Consider the following 20,982-nt stretch of genomic DNA (forward strand, 5'->3'; position numbering starts at 1 on the left):
ATTTCTTGTCTAGTCAGTTTCTTGTTTCCATGTGAGCCATGGTAACCTGATGAAAGCCTCCTATCGCTAGTTCTTCTCTAGTTACATAGATATACTTGGCTCCAGCAAACAACACAATATCCTGGTTGCCTGGATGTGGGAACTATTTACAATTTTGGCTACGTTCCATTTGCATGTCCTTTTTTTTCGTTGAATACATAACATGTAGTTAACCAAGTCTAATGGCAATTTGCATATCAAGATTCATTGACAAAGACTATTTGATATTACTTGAAATCATATGATAACCAGAACAGATCTTTGTGTCCTGACTTGCCCTTAAGACATTTGGAATGCCGTTGTAATCACGGGAAAAAAATCCTCATCCGACCAATGAATAATTTCACTGCATGTCTGATTGCAAGAAGTGCCTGTTCAGACACCGTGCCAATTCAAGTATTCCGCTTTACTGAACTCACTACACACACCACCTTAAACAGAATGCTGCCATTTAAGTTATTCTTGTAGTTTTAATTACCTACCAAGAAACGTAAATTCTTCTCTATCAGGCTGAACAATGCACCAATCCAAGGATTCACTAACGATGTTGGTAACAAAACCACTATAAGAATGAGCTATCCAGAGGGAGCACCAAAATCTCAGCTTGAATACGATCGTTATATGCTGTTCGTTGCTGTAATGTACAAGGGAGTAGATTTCAGCTGGTTGAAGGCCATGATTAAAAAAGAGAGAGTGGTGAGTAGATTCTATAAAATATCTATATTTCATATTGATGCTGTATATTTGCACGAGAACCACAACTGATTTCTGTAATGATCTATATGCAATAATGGTTGGCCCCTGTGGTAATACAGTTGGATGTAGTAAACCTCTTTGCCACTGTAAATGGCCGCCCATGCAAAATTTCAAGGACATTGGCAAACCTTAGTCATCAGGCTATATTGCTGTACCTCAGTATGCTGAGATGCTTGACGTTTTTATGCAGTCGGCTTATTCTGCAGGTTGCACATTTTGTGTATCTCTGCATTCTTTGACTATCAGGATGCATTGACAAATCCAATTTGGTATTGATTGAGATCATATGGTATAACTAGAACAGATCTTTGTCCCTTAACTTGTCCTTAAGACTTGTGCAATGCTGTTATAACATTGCATCACTTGTGCTGCATAACAACAGGTTTAAAGTTGCTGTAGGGCTGCTTTCTCATTAGAGAAGGATAACTGGTCATGATTTAACCTGAGGGTCACCGTGCCTCAGACAAGGGGAAAGGTTGAGAAGGAGAGTCATTCATGGTAATGTCAGCCAGTGTGGAAATTGAACCCACGTTGGCATCACTCTGCATCACAAACTAGCCATCCGGCCAACAGAGCTAACTGGCCTCCTCCATAACAGGTACCTAGCTAAGGTATATAACATATTCATGATCTGGTTTACAGCTCCTTTGTATTGTTTCCCTTTGCCAATACTGCAGTGATAGTGTAACAGCTTGAGTTTTCGGTAGTTTTGAGAACATTCTTTAAAAGTCTATTCAAGCAATGTGTGCAGCTGGTTAAACTAGCATTTATTGTCCATCCCTAAATGGCCCTGAAGCAGGTGGTAGTGAGCTTCTGGAATTATTACAGTCCTCATGATGTAGGTAAACCCACAATGTTAGGAAAAGAGTTCCTGGATTATGATCTACCAGCAATGAAGTTCTAGGCCACTAAGGTTTTGGAGTAGATTTGTAGCTCGGGTTGTGGGTGTTGAGGTTGAAGTTGGTTGGCTCGCCGAGCTGGTTTCTTGTTTCGCAGACGTTTCGTTACCATGCTTGGTAACATCCTCAGTGCAGCCTCTGATGAAGCATCGGTGTGTTTTCCCGCCTGGTTTTTAATCCATTGAGATGGATTGCCTCACTTCTGGGTTTCCTTCATAGTGGAATGTATATGGGGTCGAGTTCAATGTGTTTATTAAAAGCATGCTTCGTGGAGTGCCATGCTTCGAGGAATTCTCGTGCCTGTCTCTGCCTAGCCTGTCCCAGGATCTTGGTGGTGTCCCAGTCGAAGTGGTGGTTCTCCTTATCCATGTGGATTGAGATGAGTGAGTATTGGTCATGCCTTTTTGTAGCCAGTTGATGTTCATGTACTCTTGTTGTTAGTTTCCTTCCTGTTTGTCCGATGTAGTGTTTCTCGCAGTCTCTGCAGGGGATCTTGTAGATGACGTTGGTCCTGTCCATGGTGGGGAGTGGGTCCTTGATTCGGGTGAGCAGTTGTCGTAGGGTTGATGTGGGCTTGTGTGCCACTCTGATGCCTAGCGGTCGTGGGAGTCTTGTGGTGAGTTCCGATGCGTTTCTGATATAGGGTAGTGTGATGAGTGTGTCAGGGCGTGTAGTCTCTTTCTGATGCTGTTCATGTAGGCATCTTCTGACCCAATTCTTTGGATATCCATTATCCTTGAAAACCTGGAAGAAGTATTCTTCTTGGGGCAGTTCAGTGTTGCTGCAGTGTGTTGTTGCCCTTTTAAATAGTGTTTGCATGCAGCTTCGTTTGTGTGTGCTGGGATTGTTTACTGTTGAAGTTCAGTACCTGGTCTGTGTGTGGCTTTTCGGTGTACTTTCGTTTGCAGTTCCCCATTTGTCTTGCGCTCTACCATGACGTCCAGGAATGGGAGCTGTTTTGTTCTTCTCCCCCTCTCTGGTGAAGTTTATTCCAGTGAGGGTGGTGTTTATAAGTTTGTGTGCCGCCTCTGATTTGGTCCATTTAATGATGACAGATGTCGTCTATGTAGCATATCCGCAGTTTTGGTTGGATTTGTGGAAGGGCAGTCCTTTCTAGTCTTTGCATCACTGCTTCTGCTATGAGCCTAGAGATAGGTGATCCCATGGGTGCTCGTATGTTTGGCCGTTGAAAGTGAAGTGGGTGGTCAGGCATAGGTTCAATAGTTCGAGCATGTTGTCTTTGGAGATGGTTATTAATAAACACATTGAACTCGACTCCATATACATTCCACTACGAAGGAAACCCGGAAGTGAGGCAATCCATCTCAATGGACTCCAGAGTTTAAAAACCAGGCAGGAAAACACACTGACACTTCATCGGAGGCTGCACTGAGGATGTTACCAAACATGGTAACGAAACGTCTGCGGAACAACAAACCAGCTTGGCGAGCCAACCAACTTCATCAACCTGAAGTTCTAGGCCAGGATGGTGCGATTTGGAGGGGAACTTGCTTGGTGGTGGTGTTCCCTGCATCTGTATCTAAGACTACAATGCTCACGAGTAACTCTTCTTTGTCTATGTTAATTTCTTAAAATATTTCACCTTGATGTTTATACTTGTTTCTTCCTTTTCCATTCTGAAGACAAATGCAATGTATTAAAGGAAGACTCTGCCCACATTTTACTAGCCTACACAGAAACCATCTTTAGGTCCCTTGTCATCCAGGGTTCTCTGGTTTTGGTTCCATCCTTATTGAAACATATTTGCCCTGTACTCTCTCTTTTTTTCTTCCTTTAATGACCCCTCTTTCTCTGACAGTTTTATCTGTAATTAGCTGCTCCCAGAGCACTTGGGCCAAATTGTGTCTACATAACATAAGAAATAGGAGCAGGAGTACGCCATCTGGCCTCTTGAGCCTGCTGTGCCATCCAATAAGGTCATGGCCGATCTTTGCGTGGACTCGGCTTCACATATCCACCCGCACACCATAACCCTTAATTCCTTTACGTTTCAAAAATCTATCTATCTTTTGCCTTGAAAACATTCAACGAGGTAGCCTCAACTGCTTCATTGGGCAGGGAATTGCACAGATTCACAACTGTTTCGGAGAAGAAGTTCCTCCTCAACTCAGCATTAAATCGGCTCCTCGTTTTGAAGCTATGTCCCCTAGTTCTAGTTTCAGCTGCCAGTAGAAACAACGTCCCTGCTTCTAACTTATCTACTCCTCCCTTCATGATTTAATCTTTCTATAAGATCACCCCTTATTCTTCTAAATTCCAATGAGTATAGTCCCAGTCTACTCAATCTCCCCTCAAGCCCAGAATCAACCTAGTGAACCTCCTCTGTACCCCCTCCAGTGCCAATACATCCTTTTTCAAGTAAGGAGACCAAAATTGTACACAGTACTCCAGGTGTGGCCTCACCAGTTCCCAATATAGCAGCAGCATAACCTCTCAGTTTTCATACTCCATTCCTCTGGCAATGAAGGACAATATTCCATTTGCTGCCTTAATTACCTGCACCTGCGCACCAACTTTTGGTGATTCATGTAGAACAACACCCAGGTCCCTGTACACAGCAGCATGCTGTAATTTTTCACCATTTAAATAATAGTTCATTTTGCTGTTATTCCTATCCAAATGGATGACCTTATATTTACCAACATTGTACTCCATCTGCCTGACCCTTGCCCAGTCACTTAATCTATCTAAATATCTCTGCAATCTTTGTGTCCTCTGCACGTTTTGATCTACCACTCATCTTAGTGTGTCAAAATTCACAGATGACACTACACTTGGTACCAAACTCTAAGTCATCTGCAAATTGTACGCAATTGCAGTCCCAGCATTGATCCCTGAGGCATACCATTAGCCACTGCCAACCAGATAAACACCCATTTACCCCACTGTTTGCTCTGTTAGTTAACCAATCCTCTATCCGTGCTAATACATTGCACATAACTCCATGCACCTTTATCTCATGCAGCAGCCTTTTATGTGGCATCTTGTTGAATGCCTTCTGAAAATCCAGACACACCACATCCAATAGATCCCTGTTGTCTACTGTACTCAATGTCCTCAAAGAATTCTAATAAATTAAATAAACGTGACCCACCTTTCATGAGCCCACGTGGCGTCTGCCCAGAAAGATAGTTTCTATCCAGATGTTTTGCTATTTCTTCGTTTATAGTAGATTCAAGCATTTTTCCTGCTACAGAAGTTAACAGGCCTATAGTTATCTGCCTTTTGTCTACCTCCTCTTTTTTAAACAATAGTGTCACATCTCCTGTTTTCCAATCTGCCAGAACTGCCTCAGTGCAGCTGACTTTGATAAATTGCCATGAGTGCGTTTGCTTTTTCTCTGCCATCCCTTTTAGTACCCTGTGATACATTCCATCAGGGCCAGGAGACTTGTCTACCTTTAGTCACACTAGCTTCCCAACATTACCTCTTTAGTGATAATCCTTTCTTCACCAGCCATGGCCTCCTTTGTCAACAATCATTGGCATGCTATTTGTGTCTTCCACTGTGAAGACCAACACAAAATACCTGTGCAACACCTCAGTCACTTCCTCATTTCCCGTTATTAAATCCCCTTCTCATCCTCTAAAGGACCAATATTTACCTTAGCCACTCTTTTTCTCGTTTTGTATATTTTTAGAAACTTTTGCTATCTGTTTTTATATTCCCAGCTAGTTTACTCTCATAACCTATCTTACCTAATAGCTTTTCTCATGGCTTTCTGTTGAACTTTTAAAGGTTTCCCACTAATCTTTGCCACTTTGTATATGTTAGCTTTCAATTTGATACCCTCCTTTTATTTCCTTACTTATCCATGGCTGATTATCCCTTTTCCTACGGTCCTTCCTTTTCACTGGTATATACTTTTGCTGAGCACTGTTAAAAGTTGCTTTGAAAGTCCTCCACTGTTCCTCAATTGCCCTGCTATAAGTCTTTGCTCCCAGTCTACCTTATCCAGCTCCTGCATCATCCCATTCTTCTTTGCTTAAGCATAAGATACTAGCATTGGATTTTACTTTCTCGCCCTCCATCCGCATTGTAAATTCAACCATACTCTGATTGCTGCTTCTGAGAGGATCCCTACCTATGAGATCATTAATTATCCCTGTCTCATCGCACAGGACCAGATCTAGGATAGTTTGCTCCCTTGTAGGTTCCACCGCAAACTATTATGGATACATTCTATGAACTCCTCCTTAAGGCTGCCTTAATTGACTTGGTTTGACCAATCAATATGTAGATTGAAATCCCCCATGATAATTGCTGTACCATTTTTACATGCATCAGTTATTTCTTTTTTATTATTGCCTGCCCCACCATGATGTAATTTGGTGGCTTATAGACCATGCCTATCAGTGACATCTTTCCCCTTACTATTTTTAATTTTCACCCAGATTGATTCGAACTTTTTCTCCATAAAACCTATATCTCACTACTGTCCTAATGTCATCCTTAAGTATCAGAGCTACACCACCTCCCTTTCCTTCCTGACTGTCCTTCCAAATACAGGTAGATCTCCTATTACGCAATAGTTGCGTTCCTGTGTGACATTGCGCTCTAGAAATTGCATTATAGGGAAATTGCAGTAGATAATTGCTATACCTGTGCAACACAAAGTTCGTGTTATCGAAACAGCGTCCACTAATCATCAATCACATTACAGCCAATTCGCGTTAACGAAACATACATTATAGCCGAACTACCTGTAGTCTGATATCGCTGGATATTTAACTCCCAGTCGTGACCACCTTGCAAACATGTCTCTGTAAAGGTCACTTAATCGTACCCATTCATGAAGATTTGTGCTATCAACTCATTTACCTTGTTTTGAGTGCTACAAGTATTCAGTTAAAGTACCCTTATGCTAGATTTTGTATCTTCTGTTTGAATCCTAACCCACCACTAGAAGAACCTTTGTTTTTAAACATTCTCACTTTTTTTCTGCCACTATCTAGTTTCCACTCATCTCAGTACTACACTGCTCAGCTGCTTCTTGCTTTTTATTCACAATCTCGATTCTCTTTTTTTCCTTAAGCCTTCACCCACTCTAGTTAACTCAAAGCCTCTCCTTAGGTTCCCATCCCCCTGCCAAACTAGTTTAGTCTACCCAACAGTGCATCTTAACTTAGAATTAAAAGGAAATTAGCCTTCCTCCAGTTAGAAATTTTTATTCCGGGCCCATCCTTATTTTTTTCCATAGTTATCGTAAATCCAACTGATGTATGATCTCCATCTCCAAACACACCCCAAGTGATATGCCTTCCACTTACCCAGGCACGTTTCTGAATATTAGATCCAGAATTACTCCTTTTGTTGGGCTTTCTACATACTGGCTTAAATTGTAATATATTGGGAAATGTGGATGTACAAAGAGATCCGAGTGTCCTTGTTCACCAGTCAATGAAGGTAAATGAAAACAGCAGCATCTGTGAAGAGAGAAACAGTTAGCATTTTGAGTCTGGTATGACTTCTTCAAAACAGATTGTTACCTTTGAAAAGTCATAACACACTTGGAAGAATTGGGTATTGTAGAACAGAGGGGCCTAGGGGTGCAGGTACATAATACTTTGAAGTTTGAGACATATATAGACAGGGTAGTTAAAAAGGTGTTTGGCATGCTTGCCTTCATTGTTCAGTCCTTTTTAAGTGTACAAATTGGACGGTCTACACCTGGGCAGGACTGGAACCAATGTCCTAGGGGCTGCTTTTGCTAACGCTGTTGGGGAGGGTTTAAACTAATGTGGCAGGGGGATGGGAATCAAATGAGGTTAGTGGACAGTAAGGAGGTAGTAACTAAAGCCTGTAAGGAACTGGATAATGAAGTCTGTGACTAAGGGGAAGAGTAGGCAGAGAGCAGATGATAAACGCAGAGGGACAGGTGGTCTGAGGCGCATTTGTTTTAATGTGAGAAGTGTAGTAGGTAATGCAGATGAACTTAGGGCTTGGATTAGTACCTGGGAGTATGATGTTATTGCTATTACTGAGACTTGGTTGAGGGAAGGGCAAGATTGGCAACTAAATATCCCAGGATATAGATGCTTCAGGCGGGTTAGAGAGGGAGGTAAAAGGGGTGGAGGAGTTGCATTACTGGTCAAAGAGGATATCACATCTGTGCTGAAGGAGGGCACTATGGAGAACTCGAGCAGTGAGGCAATATGGGCAGAGCTCGGAAATAGGAAGGGTGCGGTAACAATGTTGGGGCTGTACTACAGGCCTCCCAATAGTGAGCGTGAGATGGAGGCACAAATATGTAGACAGATTATGGAAAGATGTAGGAACAACAGGGTGGTGGTGATGGGAGATTTTAATTTTCCCAACGTTGACTGGGATTCACTTACTGTTAGGGGTTTGGATGGAGCAGAATTTGTAAGGAGCATCCAGGAGGGTTTTATGGAGCAGTATGTAAATAGTCCAACTCGGGAAGGGGCCATACTGGACCTGGTGTTGGGGAATGAGCCCGGCCAGGTGGTTGAAGTTTCAGTAGGGGATTACTTTGGGAATAGTGATCACAATTCCGTATGTTTTAGAATACTGATGGACAAAGAGGAGAGTGGTCCTAAAGGAAGAGTGCTGAATTAGGGGAAGGCCAACAATAGCAAGATTTGACAGGAGCTGGGGAACGTGGATTGGGAGCAGCTATTTGAGGGTAAATCCACACTTGATATGTTGGAGGCTTTTAAAGAGAGGTTGATTAGAGTGCAGGACAGACATGTCCCTGTGAAAATGAGGGATAGAAAGGGCAAGCTTAGGGAACTATGGACGACAGGTGAAATTGTGAGACCAGCAAAGAAGAAAAAGGAAACATACATAAGGTCTAGGCGACTGAAAACAGATGAAGCTTTGAAAGAATATCGGGAAAGTAGGACCAATCTGAAATGAGGAATTAAGAGGGGTCATGAAATATCTTCAGTAAACAGGGTTAAGGAAAATCCCAAAGCCTTTTATTCATAAGGAGCAAGAGGGTAACTAGAGAAAGGGTTGGCCCACTCAAGGACAAAGGAGGGAAGTTATGCAAGGAGTCAGAGAAAATGAGCGAGATTCTTAATGAGTACTTTGCGTTGGTATTCACTGAGGAGAGGGACATGATGGATGTTGAGGTTAGGGATAGATGTTGATTACTCTAGGTCAAGTCAGCATAAGGAGGGGGGAAGTGTTGGGTATTCTAAAAGGCATTAGGGTGGACGAGTCCCCAGGTCCAGATGGGATCTAACCCAGGTTACTGAGGGAAGCGAGAGAGGAAATAGCTGAGGCCTTAACAGGTATCTTTGCAGCATCCTTGAGCACAGGTGAGGTCCTGGAGGACTGGAGAGTTGCTAATGTTGTCCCCTTGTTTAAGAAGGGTATCAAGGCTAATCCAGGAAATTATAGACCGGTGAGCCTGATGTCAGTGATGGGGAAGCTGCTGGAGAAGATACTGAGGGATCGGATCTGTTTACATTTGGAAGAAAATGGGCTTATTCGTGATAGACAGCATGGTTTTGTGCAGGGAAGGTCATGTCTTACCAACTTGATAGAATTCTTTGAGGAAGTGACAAAGTTGATAGATGAGGGAAGGGCTGTAGATGCCATATACATGGACTTCAGTAAGGCGTTTGATAAGGTTCCCCATGGTAGACTGATGGAGAAAGTGAAGTCGCATGGGATCCAGGGTGTACTAGCTAGATGGATAGAGAACTGGCTGGGCAACAGGAGACAGTTGTAGTGGGAGTTTCTCAAAATGGAGAACTGACCAGTGGTGTTCCACAGGGATCCGTGTTGGGACCACTGTTGTTTGTGATATACATAAATGATCTGGAGGAAGGTATAGATGGTCTGATTAGCAAGTTTGCAGATGACACTAAGATTGGTGGAGTGGCAGATAGTGAAGGGGACTGTCGGAGAATGCAGCAGAATATAGATAGATTGGAGAGTTGGGTGGAGAAATGGCAGATGGCGTTCAATCCAGGCAAATGCGAGGTGATGCATTTTGGAAGATCCAATTCAAGAGCGAACTATACAGTAAATGGAAAAGCCCTGGGAAAAATTGATGCACAGAGAGATCTGGGTGTTCAGGTCCATTGTACCCTGAAGGTGACAATGCAGGTCGACAGAGTGGTCAAGAAGGCATACGGCATGCTTTCATTCATCGGACAGGATATTGAGTACAAGAGTTGGCAGGTCATGTTACAGTTGTATAGGACTTTGGCTGGACCACATTTGGAATACTGCATATAGTTCTGGTCGCCACATTACCAAAAGGACGTGGATGCTTTGGAGAGGGTGCAGAGGAGGTCCACCAGGATGTTACCTGGTATGGAGGGCGCTTGGTATGAAGAAGAGGTTGAGTAGATTAGGATTATTTACATTAGAAAGACAGAGGTTGAGGGGGGACCTGATTGAGGTCTACAAAATCATGAGAGGTATAGACAGGGTGGATAGCAAAAGCTTTTTCCCAGAGTGGGGGACTTAATTACTAGGGGTCACGATTTCAAGGTGAGAGGGGAAAAGTTTAAGGGAGATATGCGTGGGAAGTTCATTACGCAGAGGGTGGTGGGAGCCTGGAACGCGTTGCCAGTGGAGCTGGTAGAGGCGGGCACGATAGCGTCATTTAAGATGTATCTGGACAGATACATGAATAGGCAGGGAGCAGAGGGATACAGATCCTTGGAAAATAGGTGACAGGTTTAGGTAGAGAATCTGGATCGGCACAGGCTTGGAGGGCCGAAGGGCCTGTTCCTGTGCTGTAATTTTCTTTTGTTCTTTGTTCTTTGTTCTTTATAGGAGTTGAGAAGTCATGTTGGGGTTGTACAGGACATTGGTAAGGCCTCTTCTGGAATACTCTGTCCAGTTCTGGTCGCCCAGTTATAGAAATGATATTAAGTTGGAGAGGGTTCAGAAGAGATTTACAAGAATGTTGCCGGGTATGGAAGGTTTCAGTTATTTAAAAAAAAAGGCCGAATAGGCAGGGACTACTTTTCACTGGAGCGCAGGAGGTTGGGAGGCGATCTGATAAAAGTTTATAAAATAATGAGATGTATGGATAGGCTTAATGGTATTAGTATTACCCTTAGGATGGGGGATCTCAAGACTGTGGGGCACATTTTTGAGGTGAGAAGAGAGAGATTTTAAAAAAGACATGGGGGGGGGCAAATTTTTTACACAGAGGGTGGTTCGCATGTGGAATGAACTTCCTGAGGAAGTGGTGGATGTGGGTACAATTACAATGTTTAAAAGACATTTAGTCAATTACATGAAGAGGAAAGGTTTGGAGGGATATGGGCCAGGAACAGGCAGGTAGGACTCGTTTAGTTTGGGATTATGTTTGGCATGGACTGGTTGGACCGAAGGGTCAGTTTCCGTGCTGTATGACTCTTCACAGATGCTGCTAGACCTGCTGAGTATTTTTCATTTCTGAAGAAGGGTCTAGGCCTGAAACGTCAGCCTTCCTGCTCTTCTGATGCTGCTTGGTCTGCTGTGTTCATCCAGCTCTACACCTTGTTATCTCGAGTATTTTCAGCATTCTGTTTGTTTCAGATTTCTAGCGTCCGCAATATTTTGCTTTTAACAAAACAAATAGCCAGGTGAAAAAGCAAATTAGGAAGGCAAACATTGTGTTGGCCTTTGTTTCAAAAGGATTTGAATTCAGAAGTAGGAATATTTTGCTGCAGTTACAGAGCCTTGGTGAGATCATATCTGGAGTACTGTGTGCAATTTTGGCTTCCCTACCTAAGGGAGAATATACTTACCATGGAGGCATTGCAGTGAAGGTTCAGTAGGCTGATAACCAGGAATGGCATAATGAGGAGAGCTTAGTTTGACTGGATCTGCATTCACTAAAATTTAGAAGAATGAGACGGGATCTGATTGAAAAATTGGAAAATATAAAATTCCAACAGGGCTAGTCAGACTAGATTTGGGGAGGATGTTTTCCTTTTTTTGGAATTCTAGAACCAGGGGTCACAGATTCGAGACATCCTTGACCCTGGTACCCAGCAGATATTTTATCATCTTCGAGTCACATCTATGGCTGTAGAGTTATCTGTCTACTCCTCCACTAACAAATCGCCAACTAATCCTGGCCTTCCACATTTCATCCACTGTACCTCTGAGCTGCTAGACCTCCCATAGCATCATGACCTTGGTTCTGGTTGGCTTCCACAGAGTAAGAGTCACTTTCACTGTTTTCTAATGTTAAAAGGTTGTTTGCAAATGAGATGCTTTCGGGATTCCCTCACTATGTGCCTGGCCCCCTTCTGTCTGGCTGTCACCCATTTATTCTGTCTGTTTCTTTAAGCGGTGTGGTGGCCACGTACTGAAATGTGTTATCCACCAGCCTCTCAGCTCTGTAACTGCTCCATAGTGCCCTCAGCAGCAGCTCAAGCTCCAAAACTCAGATTCTGAGTTGCACAAGCTGGAAGCACCCCTGCATACATAGCCATCCAGGAGTGCCTTGGAATTCCCAAGCAGTGCAGAACCTGTAGGTTATGGTCCTGAGCTCCCCAGATATATTTTAACTAGATGAAATATGGACCTGAGATTTTATTTTACCAATTCTCCTACTTAAGTATGGACTAGAGAACTCTTATTCTGATTTTGTGCCAGACAAACAACCAGAACCCCTTAACTCTAACTCTATGAAGTGAAGAAATTTAGTTTTGAAGTTCTAGAATATTAATCATAAAATGAAGATTTTAAGCTGTACTTAGGGCCTTAATTTAAGTCATTATCCGGTTGCAAGCAACAAGAAAAATATCCAGCAATTACCTATTTGGTCTTCTGTGAATTTACATTTCAATGTCATTGAAGCATCTCTGTCTGCTTCTGGGCTCTCTGCTCTCACTGTTCCTTTTAACCTTACTCCTGAGTCCCAGGGTTTGGAGGTACCATGTATTTAAATTGGAGAATTGTCTCCTTGTATTGGTTTTAATGAAGTTGCCCTAGGCAAGTATGTAGAAGTTGGTAAGTTAATTTAATTTCCATAACATTGAATTGAACTGAATGATTGTCACTCACATTTTACAGTGAATGATATGGTAAAATACAGTGAAAAGTTTCCCGGTCACCACAATCTGGTGCCATTTTGAATAGTTTAAAAATTAAAAAAAAAAGTAAAAACATAGCTCCACATGAACATTTGTTAACTTCCACTATCTTCTTTACCATTTAGTCATTTTGGAAAAGAATTTGGTTTTGGCAGAAAGTTACGGAGGAATTACCAATTGAACCAACACAGTTTCGAATTCTGAATCCTGAAATTATACGAGAAACAGCTCTAGATCTACTGCAGTTACCGGAACCTCAATCAAAACTCTGGGGTTGGGACCAGGTAGGGGCTGAATTTGGGATATTTGAATAAGAAATGTGGTTTGGAAAATGGAGTTTGGAGAAAAATGATTTTGGGGCCAGGTGACATGATTATGCATGTTTAATAGAGGGTTGCACTGGTTTGTGATTGTGAAAGTTATTTCCTTTAATGTTTGCTAGAAGCAAAAATGCAGTTCTGATTGTAAAGCGCTAAAATGGAATGTTTTCAAAATGTTTTTCTGCATTCAATCTGGTACACTTTTGTATCCATAATGATGAATGTTGTATAACAAGACACTTGATATGCTGGGAAATTTTTGTTTTGTACAATTTAGAGAAAAACGTCTTGCACTTGTATAGTATATTTCTTGACCACCATGCAGCTCAAAGGCTTTACAACCAATGACATACCTTTTGAATAATAGTCACTGTTCTATAAATGGACAGAATTGAATATTGAGCATAAAATTTTATTTTATGCCCTGTTTGTTCCTGGCTGTCATTGCATTATTTCTAAGGTAGCCTCTATTTTTAAATTGCCGATCAGTACTTGTTAAATATTCTATTACTATATTAAATACTCTATCAGCTCTTTCCATATATCTTGACTGTGCCCAAAGATCCTGAAATTCAAGTATTTCCATCCTTAATCTTCTTCTCTTCATTGTAACCATTCTGTGCTTCCACATCTTTTCATAAACTGTGTTTTAATTCTATCCATCAATCAGTGTATGCTTTCCAGTGTCGGGTTGTCTTTCTCATTATGTGACCTTACTCTACTTCAGATAGTTTCAGATCTGAACTGTATACAAACTGTAATTTCCTGCAATTTTTGTGCTGTGCTGAGATCTTAGCTATTTCTCCTATAACGTGATAGTTGCATTCTTGTGTGACCTTGCGCTATAGAAAATCGTGTTACAGGGAAATCACTATAGAAAGTCGCCATACTGTACAATAGGAAGTTCGTGTTATCCAAACAGTGTCTACAATTCATCAATCGCGTTACAGTCAATTCGCATTAACGAAACACATTATAGCAGAAATACCTGTACTTAATGTTTTTGTTGGCATCATATACACGCTCTGCTTATTCAACAGCATTTCAAAATTACTCACTGTTTTAAATCACTGAGAGAAGTGGGTGTTGCTGGTTGGCCTGCATTTATTGCCTGTTCTTAGTTTCCTTTGAGAAGATGGTGGTGAGCTGCCTTCTTGAACAGCTTCAGTCCATCTGCTGAAGATAGACTGTAGCCATAATGCTGTTGGGAGGGAGTTCCAGGATTTTGATATAGCCGTATTGAAGGAACAGCAATATATTTCCGTGTAAGGATAGTGAGTGGCTTGGAAGGCAACTTGCCGGAGGTGGTTTCCAAGCTATCTGCTGTCCTTGTCGTTCTAGATGGAAGCGGTCATGGATTTAGCAAGTGCAATCTAAGGAGGTTTGGTGAGCTTTTGAGTGCATCTTGTAGATGTTTACACTGCTGCTACTGAGTGTAGGTGGTGGAGGGAATGAATGTTTGTGGATGTGGTGGTGTCAAGAAGGCTGCTTTGTCCTGGATGGTGTCAAGCTTCACTCATCCAGTTGGTGAATATTCCATCGCATTCCTGGCTTGTAAATGGTAGACAGGCATTGGCAGAGTCAAGAGGTGAATTACTCACTGCAGATTCCTTGTCTCTGACCTGCTCTTGCAGCCGTTAAATTCATATGGTGAGATCAGTTCAGTTTCTAGCCAGTGGTAACTGTCAGGATATTGATAGTGGGAGAATTCAGTGATGGTAACACCATTGAATGTTAAGGGGCAGTGGTTAGATCATCTCTTATTGAAGATGGTCATAGTCTGGCATTTGTGTGGTGTGAATGCTATGTGCCACTTTTCAGCCCAAGCCTGGAGATTGTCCAGGTCTTGCTACATTTGGATCACAGGCTGCTTCAGTATCTGAGGAGTTGTGAATGGTGCCGAACATTGTGCAATCATCGAACATCCCCACTTCTGACCTTTATGATAGAGGGAAGGTCATTGAAGCAGCTGAAGATGGTAGGACTTAGGGTATTACCCTGAGGAACTCCTGAGATGACTGACCTGCCAAAGATATAACCATCTTCCTTTTATACACGTATGATGCCAATCAGTGGATTTGCCCCTTGATTCCCATTGATTCTAGTTTTGCTAGGGTACCTTGATTCCACATTTGGTCAAATGCAGTCCCGATGTTGAAGGCTATCACTCTTACCTCTGAAATTCGGCAAGCAGGTTATTGCTGAACTGGTGCTGCTTGATAGCACTGTTGATGATGCTATTTGATGTGTTATTCCACAGTCCAAGTGTGATACCGATACTGACTATTTATCCCAGTGGAGTATCTAGTGCTAAAGATTCTTTGAGGGTGGGGGAGTTGTGGCGAATGAGGGGATCAGTTTTCTGACTGACTTTGGCCTTAATTCAAGGAGGCCCAAATTTTGTCCAAGTGCCTGAATATACTGAAATAATGTAAGGCTTCCCATGGAAAAGCAGTGAGGGACTACCATCTGTTCTTCAGCCACAGCACACTCCTCTCCATAAAATTTTATATATGAAGAAAAATATTCAATTGTAGAAGATAAATTGTCATTTGGCTGTTTAGGACTTGAGTTTTGCTGAAAAAGGGCTCATTCGGCGAAGCTTCCTGCACACTTCACATTTTTCTTTAGGCCAGTACAAGTGGAAAGCTAACATTTATGCTGAATGGTTGGCTAGTGGTAGAGGCATTGCCATGGAGAAAGCACCCGTTAATGCTAATTGACAGCTAATAACCAGACTTTTGTTTAAATTTAAACCCAGGCAGGTTAACTGTGATTGGTCTGAGAAGTGAACGTCACCTACTTTGTTGAGTTGAGACAGGTCTAGGCCCGAGGCGTCGGCCTTCCTGCTCCTCTGCTGCTTGGCTTGCTGTGTTCGTCCAGCTCTACACCTTGTTATCTCTCACTGTGAACATGTTATTTCAGCTTATTACTATTTTTAATGAATGAAGTCGCTACGCAAATTAAACAGTTAAAAACTGAAAGTGTTATGTTTGTGCTGTGTTTTTCTGATTTTTATCTCCCTCCAATATGATATGTAGCAGCTGTTGCAGCATATTTGATTTCTGGCTTTTTCTTGCTGTGTGCTATGCTTCTCCAAAGAGATTACATAGCTGCTAATGGGTATCGAACATTCTGGGAGCATCAATGTTACGATACTTGTGTTTGTGACGTGAATATGGGACAGGCTACATGGACCAGCTAATACTTGCCTGTCAGCTTGCTTTTATTTACACTTCCTTGAGTTATTTGAAGCAGCTAACAATTTGTGTTTTATTACTTTCTAATATAACACTTGTACTGTTTCAATAAAAGTAAATCTGTCTGGCATTAACAACACGAATATTACCTGATTTATATTTTAGAATATTCCGACTTTGGGAGTCAGCGCTGTTGTTCTAGCTACGCATTTATGTGATGAAGTCAGCTTGGCAGGATTTGGATACAACCTTAGCCAACCACAAATACCATTGCATTACTATGAAAATGTCCAGATGCATGCTATGAAGGCCCAAACTATGCACAATGTGGAAACTGAGAGGAATTTCCTAGAAGACTTGGTTAAAGCTGGTGTTGTGACAGATCTTAGTGGAGGAATTCACTGCAAATTTTGCAATAAGCAGGAAAGCACAATCTGAAGGTATGCAATTTTTAAAAAAAGAACGCGTGGCCTTCAGTATAGATATCACTTGAAACTAAGGCCTTCTCAGCACACCCATTCGTGAATATTGCAGTTTTAAATGATCCTACTGAAGCCTTTTGCAGGAGTTATTTTTCTCAGTTGTGCATCAAATGTACAGCAAGTGTAACTTTGAAAAGAAGGTATGTGGCCACCTGAATTAATTTGGTTATTGAACTAAACTGGAATCGTGAATGTTACTGCAGCTTTTGATGAAATGTTTAATATTTTCAGCATGGAGCATTTGTGATGTGTTAAATTGAAATTTTCATTTGCCTGCTGCACATGATTCTCTCTTCTGTGTCAAGTTTTTGAAAATATGTTACTTGGATGTTCCTGGATGTTAAACCCAATTCAGTATTGAGGTAATGTTAATTTGAATATGCCAATTTTAAATTTCACTTATGAAGCTGGCAATTTGCAAAACAGTATTTTGAACATTGTCCTAATGATCATTCTGGAAAAAGGCATCTCTGCTTGGGAAAGTACAAACCAATTTAAAGTTTGTCACACTACACTACTTGTTAAATATTAAATGATTGAAACAGTAATTCTAAAGAATTCTAAAGAAAAGAAATCTTCAGAGTTCACTGGACTTGTCTGGTAGCCATACCCTTCACAAATTTGCTTAGTTGTGTAGTACTGTTTTTCTTTTTACCAACTGCATCTCTAATGTTTGCTCATTCAGGATTTTCTGGGAGAAATGTGTTCATGTCACGTATTGTACACTTGCAGTTGATCATTTCTGCCATTTGCAAAAATCACCAACTGTGACATTCTCTGGGAATGCACCTCCTTTGAACTGTGGGACTTTGCTTGTTGATAATAGGACCATGTTAAAGAACGATGCAAATGTTCTTACTTGAATGCGATGAGGGTGAGATTGCACTTCAGTGGTAGTGTTAAAGAACAGGTGTTAAACTAACAGCTCATTAAAAGTAAAATCAAACAAGACATCAAAAGAGCATCAGATGTATAATAGTTTTACTGACAACCATTTCACACCATTGAAATCAATTTCAGCCTTTTATTGCTGAGAAGCTTTAAGAGTTTACTGAAGATATTTTGGTGATTGTTGATCAGTGTGCAGAATATTAGATGACACAAAATTCTGCATCTGCAGAACTGTCAGTCAACTATGTGGTTAGGTGCAGATGTTTTCTAGCTTTTTACTTCTATACATTACTGTAAAATAAAATTATTTGTGTATATTCCTATTTTTTATATGTACATTTGTAGTCACTTGATCAGCTTAACTGATGTCAAACTTATGGAGTCTTACTGATCACTGCATATTCTTTTAGAATTTTATACTGGAAATGTTAATTACTTCAGATGGAAATATCTGATTTATATTTTAAATATTTTAGCTTTGAGAAAAATCTTTTGGATAACCTGGTTTATTAACTGCTGCCATGGCAAATATCCTTTCTGTGTTTACTGTAGGATTTTTGTAAATGATTCAACTGCTTTGAAATTCTGGTCTGTTTGAGAGAACTTGCTTAAACCCGAGTCTGGTGTGGCCTAAAATAATAATGCTATGCTTTGTAAAGCATATGTTCCTCTCTTTCTTTTTCTTCCCCTGACGTTAGTGAAAAAGATGTCACTAATTTAGATAAATGGAAGATAATGCATTGAAATGTGTTTGGAATGAGTGTTATCATTGATATTAACAGATATTTACTGTAGCAGCAATGTTATTACTGGAATCAATACACGTGGAAAGCTGGCTAATGATTACGTACCAACATATTTTATACAGTGACAATTAACTGACTTTTTTGGTTAAAATTTGGATGGAAACAAATAAGATCCATCCATTAAAGAAGAGTCATTGTAAAATCTGAAAAGGTTGCATCTTTACAACAGCACAATTATGACCAAAGGCTGTGAATTTTGTTTCAGCATTGCACTATGCTTTCTGTTTAAAATAAATCTTGTACATTGCTGTTTTCATTTTATTTTTGTAATGACTTGAAAGCATTATTTCAAGGTTGTCTATTCAGCCTATTGTGTTTTATAAGCAATATTTTTCTATGAAGATTCCATCAACAAGCAAACAACCTGAGCCACCAGAAGAATCAATAAAATAATAATGCTGTTCAGGGAGATTTATGAAACTTACTTCATTGTTATAAAAGCAAAATGCTGGAAACCTGAAACAAAGGAGAAACTCAGCAAGTTTGGCAGTATCTGGCAGAGAAATAGTTAATGTTTCGAGTCTGGTGTGACTTCTTCAATTCTCACATGGAAGTTACAAGACCTGCATTTCTCCAGTGTTCTGCAATGTATTTGTACCATCTTGATGTTTGATTGTTTTAATTGTATATTAGGTACATTTACCAAGTGAATGCTCCATTTACAGCTTCATTCACTAGGGGATCCTATCATGATGTAAAGTCACAAGGATTTCTTGTCTAGTTCCAGTTATGCCATGCTAATTTGTAATATCTACTTTGTGTTTTAATTTGGCAGAGAAGGCTTATTGATTTAGGATTAATAAAATATTACAGATGTGATGTAATAATGTGATCCTTTTGGACTTTGACTGTACTGCGCTATTTCAGAAATTGTAAGTTTCACAGAATATCATTAGTGTTAATAGCACAGATGAGGCCATTTGGCCCACTGTGCATTGCTTGTTAAATGAGTATCATTACTGGGTGATAATCTCCTTTTCCCCCACAATATTTTTATCTGACTACTCGTTCAGTATGCTCTCGAATGCCTCAATTGAAATGCAGTAGAAGCAGGTTCAATGCAGTGCATACTGTACCCTAACTATGCATAGAGTGAAAGAAGTGGTTCCTCACTTCACTGTTGAAGATTTTGCAGATCACTTTAATTGCCCTCTTGTTTTTTTTAAATGAGCGGGAACAGTTTCTCAATTTACTCTAATCAGCCCACTCATGACTTAAACCTTTATCAAATCTTCTCTCAGCCTTTTCTCCAAGGGAAACTGTCCCAACTACTTCAATCTATCCTCATACTAAAGCTCCTTGTCCCTGGAACTATTCTTGTTAATCGCTTCTGCACTCTCCAATATGTTCGCATTCTTCTTATAATGTAGTGCCCACAATTGTACACAACACTCTGGCTGAAGACTCTAACTAGTGCCTTTTACAAGGGCAACATCACCTTGCTCTTTTACATGTTACTTGTTCCCTCTGCCCGTCCTGCCATGAAACATAGAAATTAGGAATTGGCCATTCAGCACATAGGGGAGGTGATGACCTAGTGGTATTATCAATGGACTGTTAATCCAGAGACCCAGATAATGTTCTGGGGACCTGGGTTCAAATCCTGCTGTGGCAGATAGTGGAATTTGAATCAAGTAAAAATCTGGAATTAAGAGTCTAATGATGACTGACTGCAAATCCATTGCTGATAGGTTTCTCCAATCTCGTTCACACATATACCTTAGGGGAAGGAAACTGCCATTTTTGCCTGGTTGGGCCTACGTGTGACTCCAGGCCCACAGAAATGTGGTTGACTCTTAAGTGCCCTCTAGGTAATTAATGTTGGCCTCCTTCTGTGAATGAATTTAAAAAAAAAACTCAAGCCTGCTCCTCCATCCCTTTATAATCATGGCTGATCATCCAACTTGGCAGCCTGTTTCTTCATTTCCCCCATATCCTTGGGACTAAAAAAAATCAAGATGCTGGCCCCAGGCACTGGAATTATGGCCAACTACCCGCTGTAGTGTGATGTTGGGAATAGCATTACCCAGGAAATTAGAGACACGTAATAAAGGAGTAACTGTAATTATGGGTGATTTTAATTTGCATATAGATGAGCAAAGCAAATTAATAACAATACTTCAGAGGAGGAATTCCTGGAATGTTTACAGGATGATTTTCTTGACCAAGCTTGCAGGGAACATAAAATCAATACCAAAGTTTCTATAGGTATGTGATGAGAAAAAGGTGAAGACAAATGTACGTCCCTTACAGTCAAATGGGAATTTATAATGGGGAAGAAAGAAATGGCTGAGTAAATACATACTTTTGTTTCTGTGTTCACAAAGGATGATGTAAATAATATACCAGAAATGTTGGGGAACACATGATTTAGTGAGAGGAAGGAATTGAAAGAAATCTGTATTTGTAGGGAAATGTTGTTGTTGTGGAAATTGGTAGGATTGAAGGGGGATTAAAATCCCCAAGGCCTCCTAGTCTACATCCCAGAATACTTCAGGGAGTGGTCCTCAATAGCAGATTCACTGGTGGTCATCTTCCAAGATTCTG

The 20,982-nt window shown here is 40.8% G+C and overlaps 1 protein-coding gene across 1 annotated transcript; it reads left to right on the forward strand.

The window, feature by feature from the left end:
* The first annotated feature begins 548 nt into the window (after window positions 1–548).
* LOC109937636 (lactosylceramide alpha-2,3-sialyltransferase) lies at window positions 549–19,262 on the forward strand. Its single transcript, XM_048598368.1, has 3 exons — window positions 549–735; window positions 12,862–13,020; window positions 16,422–19,262. The coding sequence occupies exons 1-3, from the start codon at window positions 610–612 to the stop codon at window positions 16,692–16,694; spliced, it is 558 nt and encodes a 185-aa protein (XP_048454325.1). The 5' UTR covers window positions 549–609; the 3' UTR covers window positions 16,695–19,262.
* Window positions 19,263–20,982: the final 1,720 nt, after the last annotated feature.

Source organism: Rhincodon typus, chromosome 1, assembly GCF_021869965.1.
Source record: "Rhincodon typus isolate 14 chromosome 1, sRhiTyp1.1, whole genome shotgun sequence".
NCBI lineage: Eukaryota > Metazoa > Chordata > Chondrichthyes > Orectolobiformes > Rhincodontidae > Rhincodon > Rhincodon typus.